The 18,445-nt window shown below is 39.4% G+C and overlaps 1 protein-coding gene across 1 annotated transcript in view; it reads right to left on the minus strand.

Moving 5' to 3' along the window:
* LOC122551725 (low-density lipoprotein receptor-related protein 1-like) overlaps window positions 1–18,445 on the minus strand; it is a 1,910,187-nt gene that overhangs the window by 197,618 nt on the left and 1,694,124 nt on the right. Inside the window, exons 62-65 of the mRNA XM_043694091.2 lie at window positions 14,182–14,330; window positions 7,938–8,031; window positions 7,405–7,521; window positions 7,173–7,292 (exon numbers count right to left, since the gene is read on the minus strand). Of these exons, the coding sequence (XP_043550026.2) occupies window positions 7,173–7,292; window positions 7,405–7,521; window positions 7,938–8,031; window positions 14,182–14,330 (480 nt within the window). The remainder of the gene's footprint in view (window positions 1–7,172; window positions 7,293–7,404; window positions 7,522–7,937; window positions 8,032–14,181; window positions 14,331–18,445) is intronic.

Below are 18,445 nucleotides of genomic sequence, written 5' to 3' on the forward strand. Positions count from 1 at the left end.
TGGACTTCAGTAAGACATTCGACAAGGTTCCCCATGGGAGACTGATTAGCAAGGTTAGATCTCATGGAATACAGGGAGAACTAGCCATTTGGATACAGAACTGTCTCAAAAGTGGAAGACAGAGGGTGATGGTGGAGGGGTGTTTTTCAGATTGGAGGCCTGTGACCAGTGGTGTGCCACAAGGATCAGTGCTAGGCTCACTATTTTTTGTCATTTATATAAATTATTTGGATGTGAGCATAAGAGGTACAATTAGTAAGTTTGCAGATGACACCAAAATTGGAGGTGCCATGGACAGCGAAGAAGATTATCTCAGATTAAAATGGGATCTTGATCACATGAGCCAATGGGCTGAGAAGTAGCAGATGGAGTATAATTTAGATAAATGTGATTAGATTAGATTACTTACAGTGTGGAAACAGGCCCTTCGGCCCAACAAGTCCACACCGACCCGCCGAAGCGTAACCCACCCATACCCCTACATTTACCCCTTTACCTAACACTACGGGCAATTTAGCATGGCCAATTCACCTGACTTGCACATCTTTGGAGTGTGGGAGGAAACCGGAGCACCCGGAGGAAACCCACGCAGACACGGGGAGAACGTGCAAACTCCACACAGTCAGTCGCCTGAGGTGGGAATTGAACCCGGGTCTCTGGCGCTGCGAGGCAGCAGTGCTAACCACTGTGCCACCGTGCCGCCCACTGCATTTTGGGAAAGCAAATCTTAGCAGGACTTATACACTTAATGGTAAGGTCCTAGGGCGTGTTGCTGAACAAAGAGACCTTGGAGTGCAGGATCATAGCTCCTTGAAAGTGGAGTTGCAGGTAGATAGGACAGTGAGGAAGGTGTTTGGTATGCTTTCCTTTATTGGTCAGAATATTGAGTACAGGAGTTCGGAAGTCATGTTGTGGCTGTACAGGACATTGGTTAGGCCATTGTTGGAATATTGCGTGCAATTCTGGTCTCCTTCCTATTGGAAAGATGTTGTAAACTTGAAAGTGTTCAGAAAAGATTTCCAAGGATGTTGCCAAGGTTGGAGGATTTGAGCTATAGGGAGAGGCTGAACAGGCTGGGGCTGCTTTCCCTGGAACGTCAGACACTGATGGGGTGACTTTACAGAGGTTTATAAAATCATGAGGGGCATGGATAGGATAAGTCGACAAAGTATTTTACTTGGAGTGGCGGAGTCCAGAACTAGAGGGCATAGGGTGAGAAGAGAAAGATATAAAAGAGACCTAAGGGGCATCGTTTTCATGCAGAGGGTGGTATGTGTATGGAATGAACAACCAGAGGAAATGGTGGAGGCTGGTACAATTGCAACACTTAAAAGGTGTCTGAATGGGAATATGAATAGGAAGGGTTTAAAGATATATTGGCCATGTGCTGGCAGGTGGAAATAGATTGGGTAGGGATATCTGGTCAGCATGGATGAGTTGTACTGAAGAGTCTGTTTCCATGCTGTACATCTCTGTGACTCTCTGACTCTGTAAGTCCTTTTTAAAATTTCCAGAAATTTTGGGAGCAGTCTTCATCTTGGGAAACTGGCAGATTTCTTTTACTGAGCCTTGCTGCTAAAAGAATAAAGTGCTAAAACCATGGTGCCACACAGGAATCCACTGAAAAATCACTTTACTGAAATAGTATTCTTCCTTCCATTTTTGTCTTTCCTTCTGAACAAAGTGGCAAGTATATTGAAATACAAATTCCTCATTGTTTTGGTCATCAGCAATGTCATAGTTGGCTCTGAAAATGTTATTACTTGATTGGGTGGTAACAGGTGTATTTGAAATCACAGAGCTTTCGGAGCATAGCCACTTTGTCAGATGAAGTGAGAGGGAAACACAGAGAATACAGAATTTATGGGCCCAGAGACCTAGGGCAGAGAGATCAAAAGATCATCCAGATAGTGTGAGTGGAGTGTGGAATAATAAGTCTCTGTAGGTAACCAAAGGTGTTAGACAGTGTGAGTAAAATGTCAACAGCTGAATAACAACCAGAGGGATGACCTATCATCCAATTAAATGAGGCAGAGAGATAATTACAAAAAATAAAAATAAGATAGTGATGGGAGACAAAGCAAATGACTGGAATAACGTGGAACAAAAACAGAAGCTGCTGGAAAAGCCCACGAGGTCCAGCAGCAACTGGGAAGAAATTGAGTAAGTTAGAAGTCACACAATACCAGTTTATAGTCCAACAGATTAATTTGAAATCACACAAGCTTTTGTACCGCAGGCCCTTCATAAGGTGCAGTGACAGAAGAGAGCACACAGACCCAAAGTTTAGAGAAAGAGAAATCAAGGGCAGAGAGATAAAGCACCATTTAACTGGTGTGAGTGGTGTCAGATAATTAGCGTCTGCAGGTGACCAAGAGTGTTAGACAGTGTGTAAAGTGTTCATAAAGTCAATATCAGTGCTGTGCTATCATGATTCTCAGTCAGAGCAATAGGAATATACAAAATATGGCAGTCAGTCTCTGAATTGATTTGGAGATGCCGTGTTGGACTGGGGTGCACAAAGTTAAAAATCACACAACACCAGGTTATAGTCCAACAGGTTTGAATTGTAGGTGTGAGGCCCTGTTCAGAATCTGTCTCAGTGTTTCAACCTGGAATCAGGCCGGTTTTATTCTGAAAGTAGAAATTTATAAGATGCCACACTGACTGACTGTGACTACCAATTGTGTGTTTTTTTGAACAAAATATAATATAATTGAGAATAAATAATCATCTTGGATGAAATGCATCACCCAATAGATTTATATATATATAATATATATGTGTATGTGTGTCCTTGAGAGAGAGCATGAGTGAGAGAATATATGCATGTGACAGTGTTTGTGTGAGTGTGTAAATTCTTCAAAGAAATTATTCATTTTGTCGGGATGCATATGGGCTGATCTTTAGAAGACTCAAATCTTTACAGAGTTCCACACTCCAAAGTCAAGTTGAGGATTAGATTAGATTACTTCACAGTGTGGAAACAAGTCCACACTGACCCGCCGAAGCGCAACCCACCCATAACCCTACATTTACCCCTTACCTAACACTACGGACAATTTAGCATGGCCAATTCACCTGACCTGCACATCTTTGGACTGTGGGAGGAAACCGGAGCACCTGGAGGAAACCCACGCAGACACGAGGAGAATTTGCAAACTCCACACAGTCAGTCGCTTGAAGCGGGAATTGAACCCGGGTCTCTGGCGCTGTGAGGCAGCAGTGCTAACCACTGTGCCACCGTGTCGCCCATGATCTTCAAAGGTTCTTGTATATGGTAAACCAGCTTGAGAAAAATGTTTGCCTAATCAGGCTAACATAATAGAATACTTGAGACAAGTCACAGGGCTGGGATTTGAATACACATTAAGTGAATGTTTTTCAGGAAATACATTATAATCCTTAATTTCCAAAATTAATAGAATCAAAATCTTTAGCTACTAGTTTAAGAGTAAGATTTCCAGGAGCAAACAAATTGGTGTCGCAAACCAATCTATTACTCATCACAGGCATTATGTTACAAAATATAGTATGCAGTTCTTGAGGAGGCTCTTTTAGTTACATTAGCTTCTGAGAGATATTCAGATTATATCCTTGGTCTGAAAGTGGCCATCAAAATAGGTCACCAACTTTGAAGTTTCTGTATTAAGTGAGAAGGAACTTAAACAAATGTCTCCAAGAATTCAAAGATTTCCAATTTGTCTCAGATTTGCTTACATGAAAGTCTTTGTGTATGATAAACTGCAGTTGATGGCAGATGCGCTTGCTAGAGTTACAGGCAATAACATGACCAACTATAATGTTGATTTCATTCAAAAAATTTGAAGAATGCACTTGGTCCATAATAGTACAATGACCAGCAAGTCACAATTCAATCAACCAGATTCGATGAGAGCAAAAGAGATCAGTATCATCTCAACTTTTGACAATATTGCACTGTGGGTTTTGCCATGTTGAAGGCCCACAACATGGGTATGACAATGTACTTCAAACACAGAAATCATTTTACCATTGTTGACGACTTACTGGAGTATGATAAATGACGGATCATAACAGATTCACTTTGAGAGCATTTCTTGACAAAGTTGCACCAAAAGCATTTGGCTCTTATCAAGTGGCCTGGAATCTCCATGGACATTGAGGAACTCATTGCTGATATTCAAGCATGTGACATTCATAGGCCAGGAAAAAAAGAACAATCTATATATATCAAGTACCCAACCGAACCTTGGGAATATATGGGGTAGATTTGTTTGTATTTAATGTAAAGTCTAACATTTATCCTCATTTATTATTTTGCCTGATGGGTCATGGTAGAGAAATTGCCAGTTTTGGATTCGAGCATGTTGGAAATTCATTGGAATACCCACAACTTAACAGTGGGATGAGCACAGTTAAATCACTCTTGAAGAAATCTTACTTCTACATGGTGCTTTAACTTATTGGTCTACCTTACTTCAATAAGATTTTGGTCAATCTGAGTTGCTGATATATAGAAAGCAGAGACTCAATTCCCTATCCTGCCAAAGAAATTTTCTCTACACATATGCCATCATTAAATATTAAAACAGTGAATGATAAAGAAACCGACAAACCCAGAAACCTATAAAATTCTAACAGATTGCCTTCACTGGTCAGTACATTGTGTATAGGATTTGAGGTATTCAGGACACGAGGTAGGCCACTTTTGGAATACTGCATTCAATTCTGGTCTCTCTGTTATAGGAAAGATGTTATTGAACTCAAAAGGATTCAGAAAAGATTTACAAGAGTATTGCTGGAACTGGGAGGTTTCCGCTATAGGGAGAGGCTGTATAGGCTGGGGCTTTTTTATGGAAAGTGTGAATTAGCCAAAGTCTTTTTCCCAGGGTATAGGAGTCCAAACCTAGAGACCATAGGCTTAAGGTGAGAGGGGTATGTTTTAAAAAGGATTTGAGGGACAATGTTTTCATGTGAAGGGTGATGTGTGCATTGAATGAGCTGCCAGAGGAAACGGTAGAGGCTAGTACAATTACAACATTTAAAAGTCATCTAGATGGGAACATTAATATGAAGGGGAGAGATATGGACCAATTGCTGGCAGGTGGGACTAGATAAGGTTAGGATGCCTGCTCGGCACAGACAAGTTGGACTGAAGGGTCTGTTTCCATGCTGTATATTTCCATGACTCAACTGAATAAATACAGAATGGATGCTCCCAATGACTGGGGAGTCCAGAACCAAGTATCACAGTTTAAGGATACAGGATAGACCATTTACGACTGAGGGGAGGAGAAATCTCTTCACCCAGCAAGTGGCGAACCTATGGAAATCTTTGCCACAGAAAGCAGTTGAGGCCAAAACATTATGCTTTCAAGAAAGAGTTAGATGTAGATCTTGAAGCTAAAGTGATCAAAGGGTACATGGGGAAAGTAGGAACTGGGTACTGAGTAGATGACTTCTAATTTCTGTTTATGCTTCTCTGTTGAGAGAGTGATTCAATCATGTTCAGCAGATAGAACATTACAATAAACATTACTGTATGGACTAGGAACTGGGCACCTGATAGTGATCAGGCATTCAAACAGAAAAGGTACAATTATCCAAAAAGATGCCAATTCAGGGAGATCATATATTTTTCAGACTGTCAAAAAGGTTGTGCTAAGGTACTACTGGAACTTCAACCTTTATCCCATTATGATTGAGCCATCCTCAGTTTATTGATTAGAATATACCAAATGGCAAACCTGGTAACAGAGGAACACCTCAGACCTTGGGATGTTTAGACAATAATCCAAAGCAAGTATATTCTCCCCAACAATCACCTTTCTTCCAAATCCAAAGAGAACACATTCAGGAAAAATAGTTAAACCTCCAGGTGATCTGGATTTGTAAAATTAAAGATTTGAAGAGACATGGATTGTGGCAAATATAATCATAAGAACAAATAGAAATGATAATTACCAGAATAAAGCTTGGGAGAAATTCTGTTTATGGGTCTGAAACAGTTAATATTTGCTTGACTGCAATAAGTACCATCCACCATGAACACTTGATGGGAAAGTAAAGTAGGATCTTTTGGGAGACAGATCTAAAACAAAGTCATCCCAACAAATTTCGAAGTCGAGAGGATGGAAAAGGGCCCTCTGTCCCATCAAGTTTATACTGGTAAAAAGAAAACAAGCATCGAACAATTTCAATGTTTTAATATTCCTATTTTCCAGCAGTCTGAAAGATTAAGTTACTCCAAGAGTGCTAGCAGTGAAAATCTAATGGAAAGAAACTTCATGTTATTTCCCATGCTCAATGTTTCTTCAGACCGATCATTAATTTTCACCGCGTGTGGATTTGTACCACCTTACATAGTTAAAATAGAAGATTGTAAAGTTTAGATAGGACTGGATAATTTCAGTTTAACTATACTGTTCCACGAAGCATTAAACATTCTTCTGCAACCAATTTTGTCATTGTAATCCATTTTATGAAACTCGTTCTTTCTCCAATTTATATCTTCACTTCTCTATCTTGTCACTACTTTCCCTTTCATACAACAATTTCAATAGGATTATTGTATCCACCTAGAGCCCATCATAATATGCACACAGTTGCAGAGATGCAATAAACTTCATTTTGTTTCTCAAGACATTTTGTGTTAGAGCGGAAGGTGGCTACCCTCACTCACGCTAGGCCAAATCAATCCCTTAAGAACCCATATGCTTACAGCTGGCAGCATAGGCAATATGTATCCCCTCCAAACAGCCATTCTTCTTACAAACCCAAGGAATATGTTGACAGGATATCAACAGTTTAATGTTATTCTCTGCTGGCATTCAAAATTTCTATCTGCATCAAGAGTGAAAATATTGGGTCATGAGACCCTTTTGTGACAGGTTAAGGTTTTGTGCTTTTGTCCTTTTGATTTTCTGACCATTTAAATGTATTGGTGGAAAAATATGGATTAGAATGAGCAGAACTAGAAAATCATAGCCACTGAATTAAGTGGAGCAGCCTAACCTTGACCAAAATGCCAACTCTCAGGAGGAACAAGAACTGAACTTGGGACGTCACTCATAATATTACTTAGTACCATCCCAAACGGCTTTTTATAACTGATGCCCTGGGAGCCCATTGTCTAGGATATATTCATATGCAAAATACATTAGCTTCAAAAGTTGAATGTGAAAACTTACGACAATCACTTTCATCTTCTCCATCACCACAGTTGTCTTGACCATTGCATCTGAAGATTATCGGAATGCATCGTCTCTTCTGTGAGCACTTAAACTGACTTGGAAGGCAAACATGTGTCTCTAAAAAATTATGAATAAACACAATGTGCTCAATATTCAAAACTGAAATCGTACAAATGACACTTAAATATTTTCTCACTACAAAGTTAAGCAATTCTAATTCAGTACTTACCACAGTTTGCCTCATCGGAATTATCTCCACAGTCATTCTCACCATCACAGATGAAGGCTGGTTTCGTGCATATTCCTGTGCCACACTGAAATTGACCCGGTCTGCATTTAAATTCAGCTGAGAAGTCAAGGAAATGTTGCTCACAGAAAGAAAGAATCATGGGAGATTTGGAACAATTACTGTATTTATTAAAAAAAGTTCAGGCAAAAATGCAAAAGAGTTGTAAAAGTTTTCTGTTATTATTACCACAACATCTCAGATTTATGAAAGGAATGCTATATTCTCATTTACAACTTCTGCCACCTGTTTTATTAATGATTTTGTAAACATATGAATATTTTCACACCATCGTTGGCACCAAAGATAGCACTGACTGCATATGAGGAGCAGGATAATACAGCATTATTCCGAGAAAGACATTTATCTTGTATTAGCAAAAAATCTCTATTTGAAACTTGCCAAATATGTTACAGATTGAATGGCTGATATTATTAAATACAAATATTTGCGCCATATTGATCAAAAATACTCACGGCAGTATTCAGGTTCATCTGATCCATCTCCACAGTCATCCTCTGTGTCACATTTCCACCAGAATGGAATGCATTTGTCATTGCTGCAGACAAACTGTTGAGACAGTATCATGAATTTACAATACAATTAAGATAATTAAACCTAAAATGAAATGTACATTTATAGTCATACATCGCACAGCATCAGCAGCAACTGGGCAAAAAGTTGAAAGGTGCTACTTAAGTCATATTCTTTGACCAAATAATGTTTGTTCTCACTCAAATTTACCAGATTGGTGGCTGTAATAAGCTGGAAAGTTGTCTTGTGTATTATTCATAATAAGTTTAAGGCATTTCTCAGCAAGGTGTTGAGCTCTTGGGGTTAATAATCAAATCATTCATTTATTTTTCTTCCTTATTTTTTACTCTGTGCAAAAATAGTGACTTGTGCGATTCCCCGCTTTTTGGGTGTTTAATGCAATGCCATATCAGCCTGTTGCATATTTTTCATCTGTGGGCTTGATAGCAAGTAGTGAAGAAGGGCTCATGCCCGAAATGTCGATTCTCCTGCTCCTTGGATGCTGCCTGACCTGCTGCGCTTTTCCAGCAACACATTTTCAGCAAGTAGTGAAAGGCTAACTGATAATTGAGAACATTGCAACCATTTTCCAATTCTGTTCTCACCCAGTGTCCAGTGAGCAATAAGAATATTGAATGATTGTTTTTTCCTTTCCCGAACTGAAGATTCTGAAACTAATTGGAATGTCATATTAGCTCTCCTGCTGAAAACTCATGTTCATAAAATATTTAGCACAGCCTACGAAATGATCCTGGGAATGTTCTGATCTTTATGTTAAAAAAAGGAAGGAAGATTCCATTAGGACACCTCCGCAATTTGACGACCAAGCTGCTATGCAGTAGCTGTTGGTCCCTTTTCGTTGCCCAGATGCTTAAATCAATTCCAAGATTAATTGCTTCAATACCATTGGACTTGACAAGTACACCAGAAAATGAAAGAAAGCAACTGCCTGTGATATCAGATCATGTACAAATTTAGCAATGTTTTTGCATTCTAGTTGAACATAACCAGTAGTAACCGTTTAGATTTGCCATTTTAAAAAAAACATGAGATGCGAGTGTCACTGGTAAAGGCCAGCATTTATTTCCTATCCCTAGTTATTTTTGGAAAAAGTAGTAACCCCATCCTTGAACTATTGCCATCCATGTTGTGCAAGTGCTGTTGTATAGGCGATTGATCCAGGATCATAGTATCTCTGCAGTGCAGATAGAAGCTATTTAACAAATCGGGTCTGCACCAACCCTCTGAAGAGCATCCCACACAGACCCATCCCCTCACCCTATCCTCATAACCCTGAATTTACCATGGCTAATCCCCCTTGCTTGCATACCCCTAGACACTACACGGCAATTTAGCATGGCCAATCCAACTAACTTGCACATCTTTGACTTTGGGAGGAAACTGGGGCAACCTATAGAATCTCACACATTCATGAGGTGGTTTTGCAAACTCCACACAGACAGTCACCCCAAGGAATCAAACCCAAGTTCTTGAATACTGTGAGGCAGCAGTGCTAACCACTGTGCCACTATCCCACCCAGCATTTTGATACAGTGACGATGAACAAACGGTATAGATTAGAGGGGACTGTAGCATAGTGGTAATACTACTGAATTCTTAATCCAGCCACCCGGACTGATATTCTGTAGAAATAAGGTCAAATTATACCACACCACCTGGAGTATCTTTCAAGCAGTGAAATTCTCATGCATCTGCTCATTTTGTTCTTCTTGGTAGTGGAAATTGCAGTTTTCGAAGGAGTTCTTGAAGAATTCAAAGTGAGTTCTTTAAGACCGTAAGACCATAAAACACAGGAAGTAAGGCCATTTGGCCCATTGAGTCCACTCCACCATTCAATCATGGCGAGATTAAGAATTTATCAATTTCTGTCTTGAAGACATTTAATGTCCCAGCCTCCACTAAAGTGCATATTGTAAATGGTAGGTATTGAACTACAATAACAGAGTGGCTGAGGTGCCAATCAACATACTACTTTATCATGGAATGGTATTAAGCTTCTTGAGTGTTACTAAAACACTACTTATCCAGCTAAGTATGGACTATTTTATCACAGTCCTGAATTGTCCCTTGTAGATGCTGGACAGGCTGTGGGGAGTCAGGAGGTGACAATGCATAACATCAAATTCCCAACCTCTTACTGCTCTTGTAGTCACAGTTTATGTGGCTGGCACAGTTAATTTTCAGGTCAATGGTAACACTCAGGATGTTGATAAAGGGCAATTCAGCAATGAACATCAAGGGGAAATATTTAGATTCTCTGTTAGAGAATATCACAGTTTATGTGATGCGATGTTACTCTGCTTGTCAGCCCAAACCTGAATGCTATGTATGTCTTAGTTAATACACAGACAGTCTAATAATCTAAGGAGTTGCAAATGGAACTGAACATCATAAGATGTAAGTGCAGAAGTAGGCCATTTGGCCCATTGAGTCTGCTTCACCATTCAATTAGATCATGGCTGAACTGATAATCTTCAATGCCACTTTCCTGCTTTAGACTGATTGAATTCCTGATGAAAGGCTTTTGCCCAAAATATCGATTTTCCTGCTCCTCAGATGCTGCCTGACCTGCTGTGCTTTTCCAGCACTACTCTAATCTTGACACTTGTGAATTAACATATCTACCTCAACTCTGAATATACCTAATGACATAACCTCTGCATCCCTGTACAACAAGGAATTCTCCAGATTCACTATCCTCTGAGGAAAGAAATTACTCCCTCTTTGTTTTAAATAGAAGACCCCTTACTTTGAGATTTTGACTGCTAATCCTAGTCTCTCTCAGAAGGGGAACCAACCCTCAGTATTTACCCTGCCAAGTCCCATAATAATCTTTTTTGTTTCAATAGAGTCTCCTCTCATTATTCTAAATCCAATATTTACAGGCCCAACTTACTCAAAAGAAATGCGAATAAAGTTTAGCAGGGAAATCATAACAAGCTTCCATAGTCACCTTCAGCACAACGTGGAACAATTGTCCATTAATGCAAATCGTGAAAAAATTGGTATGGTGTTCAACTTTCATGTACTGAATTTGGACTCAATTGAAGAGTTATGTAATATCAGCCAGTTTTCAGCCAGTTAATTTTATATGCAAAAAGAAGATTATTTGTAGTATGCTCAGGGTCCAACATTCCAATGTTTTCCATCGTTTTGGTACTTGGTTCCATCTTAGACTAGAGGTTGATTGCAATGATAACCGTATTATCATTGCATCATGCAACTATCAGAATTGTAGAAGGCAAACTGAATGTATAGCTTTCTACTGTATCCAACAAATTCTATTTGTAAATGGGACTGCATTCCATAAAGGAAGAAGATGTAGACCACTTATTCTGAAGGTGACCTAACATACCATTGAATTGAAGTGGAGGATCAACACAAAACAGTTTAAACTGTTAAGTCGTAACTGAGAGAATGTGATGGAAGCCCTTTGCTCGGAAATGTTTTCTTCTAGAATGATTTAATTTGTCTTGTCTCTCTTTATTACAAAAAGAGAGTTAATGGTAGTGTAGTTCCATATGGGCTCGAGGTAAAATTGTGAAAGTTGTAGTATGTTGTAAAATTAAGTTGTGCATTTAGCTATAAGTTGAAAGAATATAAGGTGAGATCTAATCTGATGTTTAAGTGTGATGGAAAGTAATTAACTCGAATATAAAAGATCTTCCAAATACAAAAGAATGAATGATTTTCACAACATGGGCAATTTTGTCAGATTATTTAAATTATCTGAATTCTAAAGTTATAGCCTCAGTGAAACGTAAACCTGAGGGTTCAAAACAAAGAGAAACAGATATGGTAAATTAAAGAAAAGACAATAATAAAGCACTTAAGAGAGCTCAGATCAATACTTATGGCTCAATTCACTAAAAACCAGAGGGCTTTTTTCTCAGGAGGTCCAAGAAAACCCATTCTGCAAGCTGAGCAACACTGAGGGGGAAAACATAACAGGAGCTATCACATTTATCTGGGCCATTCAACAACCTGGGAGAAGGAAGCAACACACAGGATGGAGGTTTCAGTGTTACCCAACCAAATAAGATTGAACAAATAATGACAAGGGATACAAGAGAAAAATGCTGACAATGCTGGAGATCTGAAATGTAAAGAAAATTGCTGGAAATCTTGAACAGGCCTGGCAGCATCTTGAAGACAGAAGCAGTGTAAGTCAACAGATTCTGGTGAAATTCACAGACTCCTTACTTCCTGTTTCTCTCTTTACAGATGATGCCAGATCTACAGAAGATGCCTGAATGTCAATGGAAAAGTAACTTGCAAATACAAATGAAATTGCTAACATTGGAGAACTTTTAGATGGTCTATTTACTAAATCAGTACCAATGCCAACATTTTTGACTGTAGGTTGATCTTTGCAGTGAGATAGATTATCATTATTGTAACATGCGTAGTGTGTCAATCAAAAAATATTTTTTTTAAAACCCAAAATGAACAGCCTAAATTTTCTGATGGATGAATAGACATTTCAGCAGCTTAGGTGGAGTTGCTCATGGGGACTCTGTGGAATCTCCATGTAGCAGAATTCAAGGGAATTACCAGGGAATCTGAAGACTACAATGAGTAATTCTTCTGTTTGGAACCCTTCATTTCAGTTGAAAGATTCAGAGGGTTCCACTGCAGTTTCATAAAAAAAAATGCCAAGAGAAATTTAGATGATTAAAATAAAACTGCTAACTCTTGGGTAACCAAAGAACTGACACCTCCACCACACCACCAAACCCTGACTTGCCACAGACAATCTCAACTGCACTTTCCCAATTCCTTATACCACCTGGACTTTGATCTGAAACACCCCCCCCCACCCCCCCCACCCCCCCCCACCACCGCGCACAAGAGCTCCTGGACATGACAGAGCATCTCTCCCATAGGGATTAGTGTCCAGATCACAACAGGCCATACATATTGAATGTATTCAAGATATAGCACTTGGGGCAAATGGAACGAAAGGTCATGGGGAGAAAGCCGGATTAGGCTATTGAGTTGCGATTATGATGAATAGAGGAGCAGGCTCAAAGGGCCACATAGCCTCCTATTGCTTATTTGTTTCTGTGTTTCTACTCCAATAGTACTCTGGGAGCTTCTGCTCAAGAGCCACCACTCCCTTCTGCCCCCAGACCCAACAGCTCCATCTCCCTCCAGTACCTGGTGATCTCTCCCCTCTAGGACTCAAGAACTCAACCTCCTCAGGACTCGATGTCCCCTCTTTCCATAGGACCTGACAGCCTCTTCCCCGTGGGACATAATGCCTCCCTCCCTGCTAGACCACAGAGCTCCAGTTCACCCTTACCAACTCAAACTTTTTCGTCACTTACCTGCCATCTTTCCCATTTGCACTCTAGCACTTTTCAACTTGGCTCTCTGGCACTCAGCTCAAAAGGCAGCTCACCCTCTTGATACCTTACTTCCCTGTCTTGCTGGTACTTTACTTACCTGGCACCCCAACCTCATATTTACCTTACTCACTTTCACAGGAGCTGTAAAATACTTGTCTGTCCTGCTGGGCCAATAAATCACAGAACACTGCAACCACTAAAATGAAAAACTGGGAGTGTTTTGCCTGCCCACAGCTAACCTATAATGCAATGACACATTTAAAGTACACTCTGGATTGGTGCAGGACCCACGATCAGATTTAAAAATCACACAACACCAGGTTATAGTTCACCAGGTTTATTTGGAAGCAATAGCTTCCGGAGCACTGCTCCTTTGTCAGGTGGCTGTGGAGTATAAGATCGTAATACACAGAATTTATACTCACAACCACCTGATGAAGGAGCAGTGCTCTGAAAGCTAGTGCTTCCAAATAAACCTGTTGGACTATAACCTGGTGTTGAGTGATTTTTAACTTTGTACACCCCAGTCCAACACCAGCATCTCCAAATCATGATCAGATTCTCCTGCCAGAAATACAGGAAAGTTTTCCCTAAGATGTTAAAAAAAACAAATAAGTGCAAACTTGCAATTAGACACTCCTCAAAAGATCCGTCTCAAAATGTTTAAAGTGGTCAGTAAATGGGCACTGTTCTATTATTGATCGCTCTTTCTGTGTGCAGGATTTTTAAAGTGACTTACAGGGTAGTTACAGAAAATAAACTAATTGCACAGTGAATTCAATGTATTTACATGACATATGTTTAAATACAATACCTGGCTTGCGGTACAGTTGGAAAGACAAGTCCTGCCATCAGCAGCCAGGTAGAAGTTTGTGGGGCAGGCACATTTGTGTTTTCCTCCAGGCGACAGCAAACATAGGTTGCTGCAACCTCCATTATCGACTTTGCATGGGTGACCAGGCACTGAGACAAAGATAAATAGAAATCATTTGAGCTTTTAATCTGATGGACAGTGAAATCAAGTTTTGTGCAAACACTTAAACTGGAAAACTTTGAAGGTCCAAAATTCATAATATTAGAAAGTAGAACCATAGGTAAAGCTTACAAATAATAATGAAATTATATTATAGCAAGAACAAACTAGAGTTAGCGGTGTGCCTGCATATTCTAATTAATGTGGAGGACACAGTGATTATCATCATCAAAAGATACCATTATAATTTCTGAGCCATTTCTGAGGCCAAGACTAGTGATGGAGCAGAAACTACTCGAGATAATAGTCTCCTCAAACCTTTCCTCTTCACACCCCAAAGAAAGTTGTAGATAGTGTAAGCTTGCACCTCTTTTTCCCTGCTTCTCGTCATAACCTACCTTTGTGTCTTTTTCCTTTTATGTAACCAAAAAGTGCAACTTGTTTAGGCAGTGGAGGAGCAGCAAGAAGTGAGTGATGAAGAAGACGCAAATTTGAACTTACTGTTTTTGGTTAATACTGTCATTATATGTAACTTGAAGCATAGTACAGTGGCAGAATCTGCATATGTTGAGACAGTGGGACGAGGACACTCGCCATAGAGGGGTGGTTCATATAAGTTCAGGTGTGGATGACTCAGCAAACTTTTATTGAACAACAAAAGGAGCAGACTACAAAAACAGCAACTGTTGGAAAAACTCAGCAGTTCTGGTGGCATCTGTGGAGAGAAATCCAAGTTAACATTTTCAGTCAAGTGACCCTTCCTCAGCGCTGTGGATTACTTAACCCGAAGCATTAACTCTGATTTCTATTCACAGATGCCGCCTGAGCTGCTGAGTTTTTCCAGCAATTTCTTTTTTTGTTTCTGATTTACAGTATTTGCAGTTTTATTTTGGTTTTTAGAAGGAGAAGGCTGATGGGTGTAGATATCAAAATGCTTAGTTGCTACAGTCACCTTCACAGCCACTGACAATACTGTTCTTGTCTTGCTCTGTGGATGAAATTTGTTCAGCAGCTGAGAGATTTCAATGTTAAGTCCCTTAGTGACAGCCAAAATTTGAGACATCTGCTCCAAGCCGAGCTTCAGGAATGAAGTATTGTTCCCTAAACTCTTGAGTGGAAATGGCTTCTTGTGAACAGCTTCTCCTTCTCCCTTTTCTTGTAGTTTGACCTCGCCCAATCACCCTTGATGGAGGAGGATAGCACACTAATGGGCCCTATTGCTAGGAGCAAGTGAGTTGTGCAGAACCCTAAAGTCAATAAAAAGTACTTTGAAATTAAAACCTTTATTGAAAGATCAAAAAGCATTGAGGAATTTAACAACAGTTAGAGAAATCAAATGGAAACTATTAGCTAAACAGGTGACAATTATCTTGCATTGCCTGGGGTGAGAATGAGGTGAGTTTCTTTCTGCTGCATAATGCATGTTTAGTTTTGCAAGGTTAAGAAAGGGCGCAGATTAGGGTATGACTCTTAAATCAGTAATGTGCCTGCTCTGGATGCTTCCAGCTGAGGTTAACTCCATGCTCAGGTGCGTTTGGTGTGTTTCAGGTCAAAAGAAAGATTACGTGCCACAGGCCCAATTATGGATCACTAATTGTAGTTGTAGCACCTAAAATCCAGTATTATCTAGCCAAACTGAACACTAACAACAAGATATTCAGATTATACTACTCCATCATGTTGGCTCTGTTAATGTGCATCCCTCATACCTGTCATGTGTTTACCAATTTCACCAATTTCTTTTTGAAGCCTGTACTATATTCTTCACTATTTACTCATATATTTTGAAACTGTACTTCCAGTATCTGAAACCAAGTCATTTACATATAAGAAAAGCTAGGATGCTCATACTGATTCCTGAAGGACTTCACTGCATAATTGTTTTGAGTCAGAAATGTCTTCACTCACCACTGCTCTCTCCTTCCCATCATGTATTTGATGCCATTCATACATAACAACCATCTTTTTAATTCATGTGTTCCTATTTTCCTGTCTCTTCCATCTTTTGAAAGTCCATACAGACAATACTTATGTCATCATTTTCATCAATCTGTTCAATATTTCATCCAAACAGTTTAATCATGTTAGTCAGACATGACTCTTTTTTCAAAAAACAAATAAATCCTGAAATAGCTGTGCCTTAATAATTCTTATTTGGAGAAGCATGGACTGTTTGTCCTTGACAATTGCTGCTAACAGTTTTCCCAATATGCTGGCCTTTAGTTATCAGGTTTATCTTCCTGTTTTAGAATAGGAATATAATACAGTATCAGCAATCATCCATGGTCCTGACATATCTTGTTTATTCAAGAGTACTGAAAGAAAGACTGGGGTCAGAACCTATGCTGTGCACTTGGTTCACTCAGCAACTTTAGAAGCATCCCATCTGATTTAGTCAGCTTGTTAATTTTGATTGATGCTGACTTACTTACACTTTCTTTCCATGTTTTTTTAGGAAGGTAAATCCAGTATACCTACTCCTTCCTTCTTTGCAGCATCATTGGCTGATCCTTACCTTTTGAAGAGATACTCATTCAGTGCATGAAATGCCCTTTGCTTCCAGAAGAAATAAAATCCCCCTTTGACCTGAATTGAATCTAACTGTATTTGAAAAATAATTTTCTATTGTGTATGTTTACAACAGATTTTTAAGTTTACTTTTATTTTACCTGTTATTCTTTTCTCATGTGCTCTTTTTTATTATTAAATTTTTCCCAACATTTTGCAGACGGTCTGGTGTTCAATTATATTTTATACCTGACAATTGCAATAAGTCTCCTTTTGTTAGGTTATTTTAACATGTATTTCCATTGTCATCGCAGGCATTTGGTTAAGATATACTCTTTGGGGCAATATTTTTGGTTTGTATCTGAACAATCAACACAATGAAGGTCCATTTATTGTTTTTTTAACATTTTTTTGGTTCCAGTCCACTATGATAGTTTTCCTCCCAAATAATTGATATTGGAAGCCTTCCTGTTGTTGATTTTCATTTTTGATCATCTTATGCCCTTTTCCACAGCTACTTCAAATCTAATGTTATTATGATTGTGATTATCCAGATGTTCTCCACTTACCTGACTTCATTTCTCAGAACTAGATTAGCTTAGATTACAGTGTGGAAACAGGCCCTTCGGCCCAACAAGTCCACACCGACCCGCCGAAGCGAAACCCACCAATACCCCTTACCTAACACTACGGGCAATTTAGTATGGCCAATTCACCTGACCCTGCACATCTTTGGACTGTGGGAGGAAACCGGAGCACCCGGAGGAAACCCACGCAGACACGGGGAGAACGTGCAAACTCCACACAGTCAGTCGCCTGAGGCAGGAATTGAACCACTGTGCCACCGTGCCGCCCACCTCTTAGAACTGTTTTCTTAGTTTAATACATCAATATTCATGTATCAAATCAGGCAGAAGAAAATGTTCTGTTATTTACGTTTTATTGTCAAAATACTTCAGTGTACATTTTGGTTTCCACCTTTCCCTTTTGGATCCCTCCCTCTCCAGAAGCCAATGCTCTTCTGGAGAAAATCTGAGCTATTTAGAATAAACTCCAGTCAGAATCACTGAAACCATTCAGGTTTATCTTCAATGGGACCTGTAATTATAAGATTGTCTTTGTTCCTCATTGGACTAGAAATATACTGATCATGAACAACAGTCTGTATTTGCATCGTATTTTTAATATGTTAAGATGTTCCAATGAGGGAAAGTTATGGTGCAAAATTTGACATTGAATCACGGATATATAAATGCAGATGAGCCAAACGTAGATCAGAAGTAGTATTTAAGGAACTTCTTAAAAGAGGTAGAAAGATGCAGAGTTTTAAGGAGGGAAGTCACAGGGTAAGACTTCAGCAGCTGACCACACAGGTACCACTAGAACAATTAAAAATAGGACACTCAAAAGCCTGCGCACATTTTAGGAGCTCTTGACTGTCATTGCCCTTTACATTTTTTGTTATCTTTGTCAGGGACTTGAAGTTTCATTACATTGCTCTTACTATTTCTTTATCTGTCTGAAATTGACCCCCTCAAAACATTCCAAGAAGATAGCCTAGACCCTAACGTTTTCTAATTTTAAAAGCAGATGTGGA

Source organism: Chiloscyllium plagiosum, unplaced genomic scaffold (genome assembly GCF_037043375.1).
Source record: "Chiloscyllium plagiosum isolate Xiang-an unplaced genomic scaffold, Cpla_swu_hap1 HiC_scaffold_7, whole genome shotgun sequence".
Taxonomy (NCBI): domain Eukaryota; kingdom Metazoa; phylum Chordata; class Chondrichthyes; order Orectolobiformes; family Hemiscylliidae; genus Chiloscyllium; species Chiloscyllium plagiosum.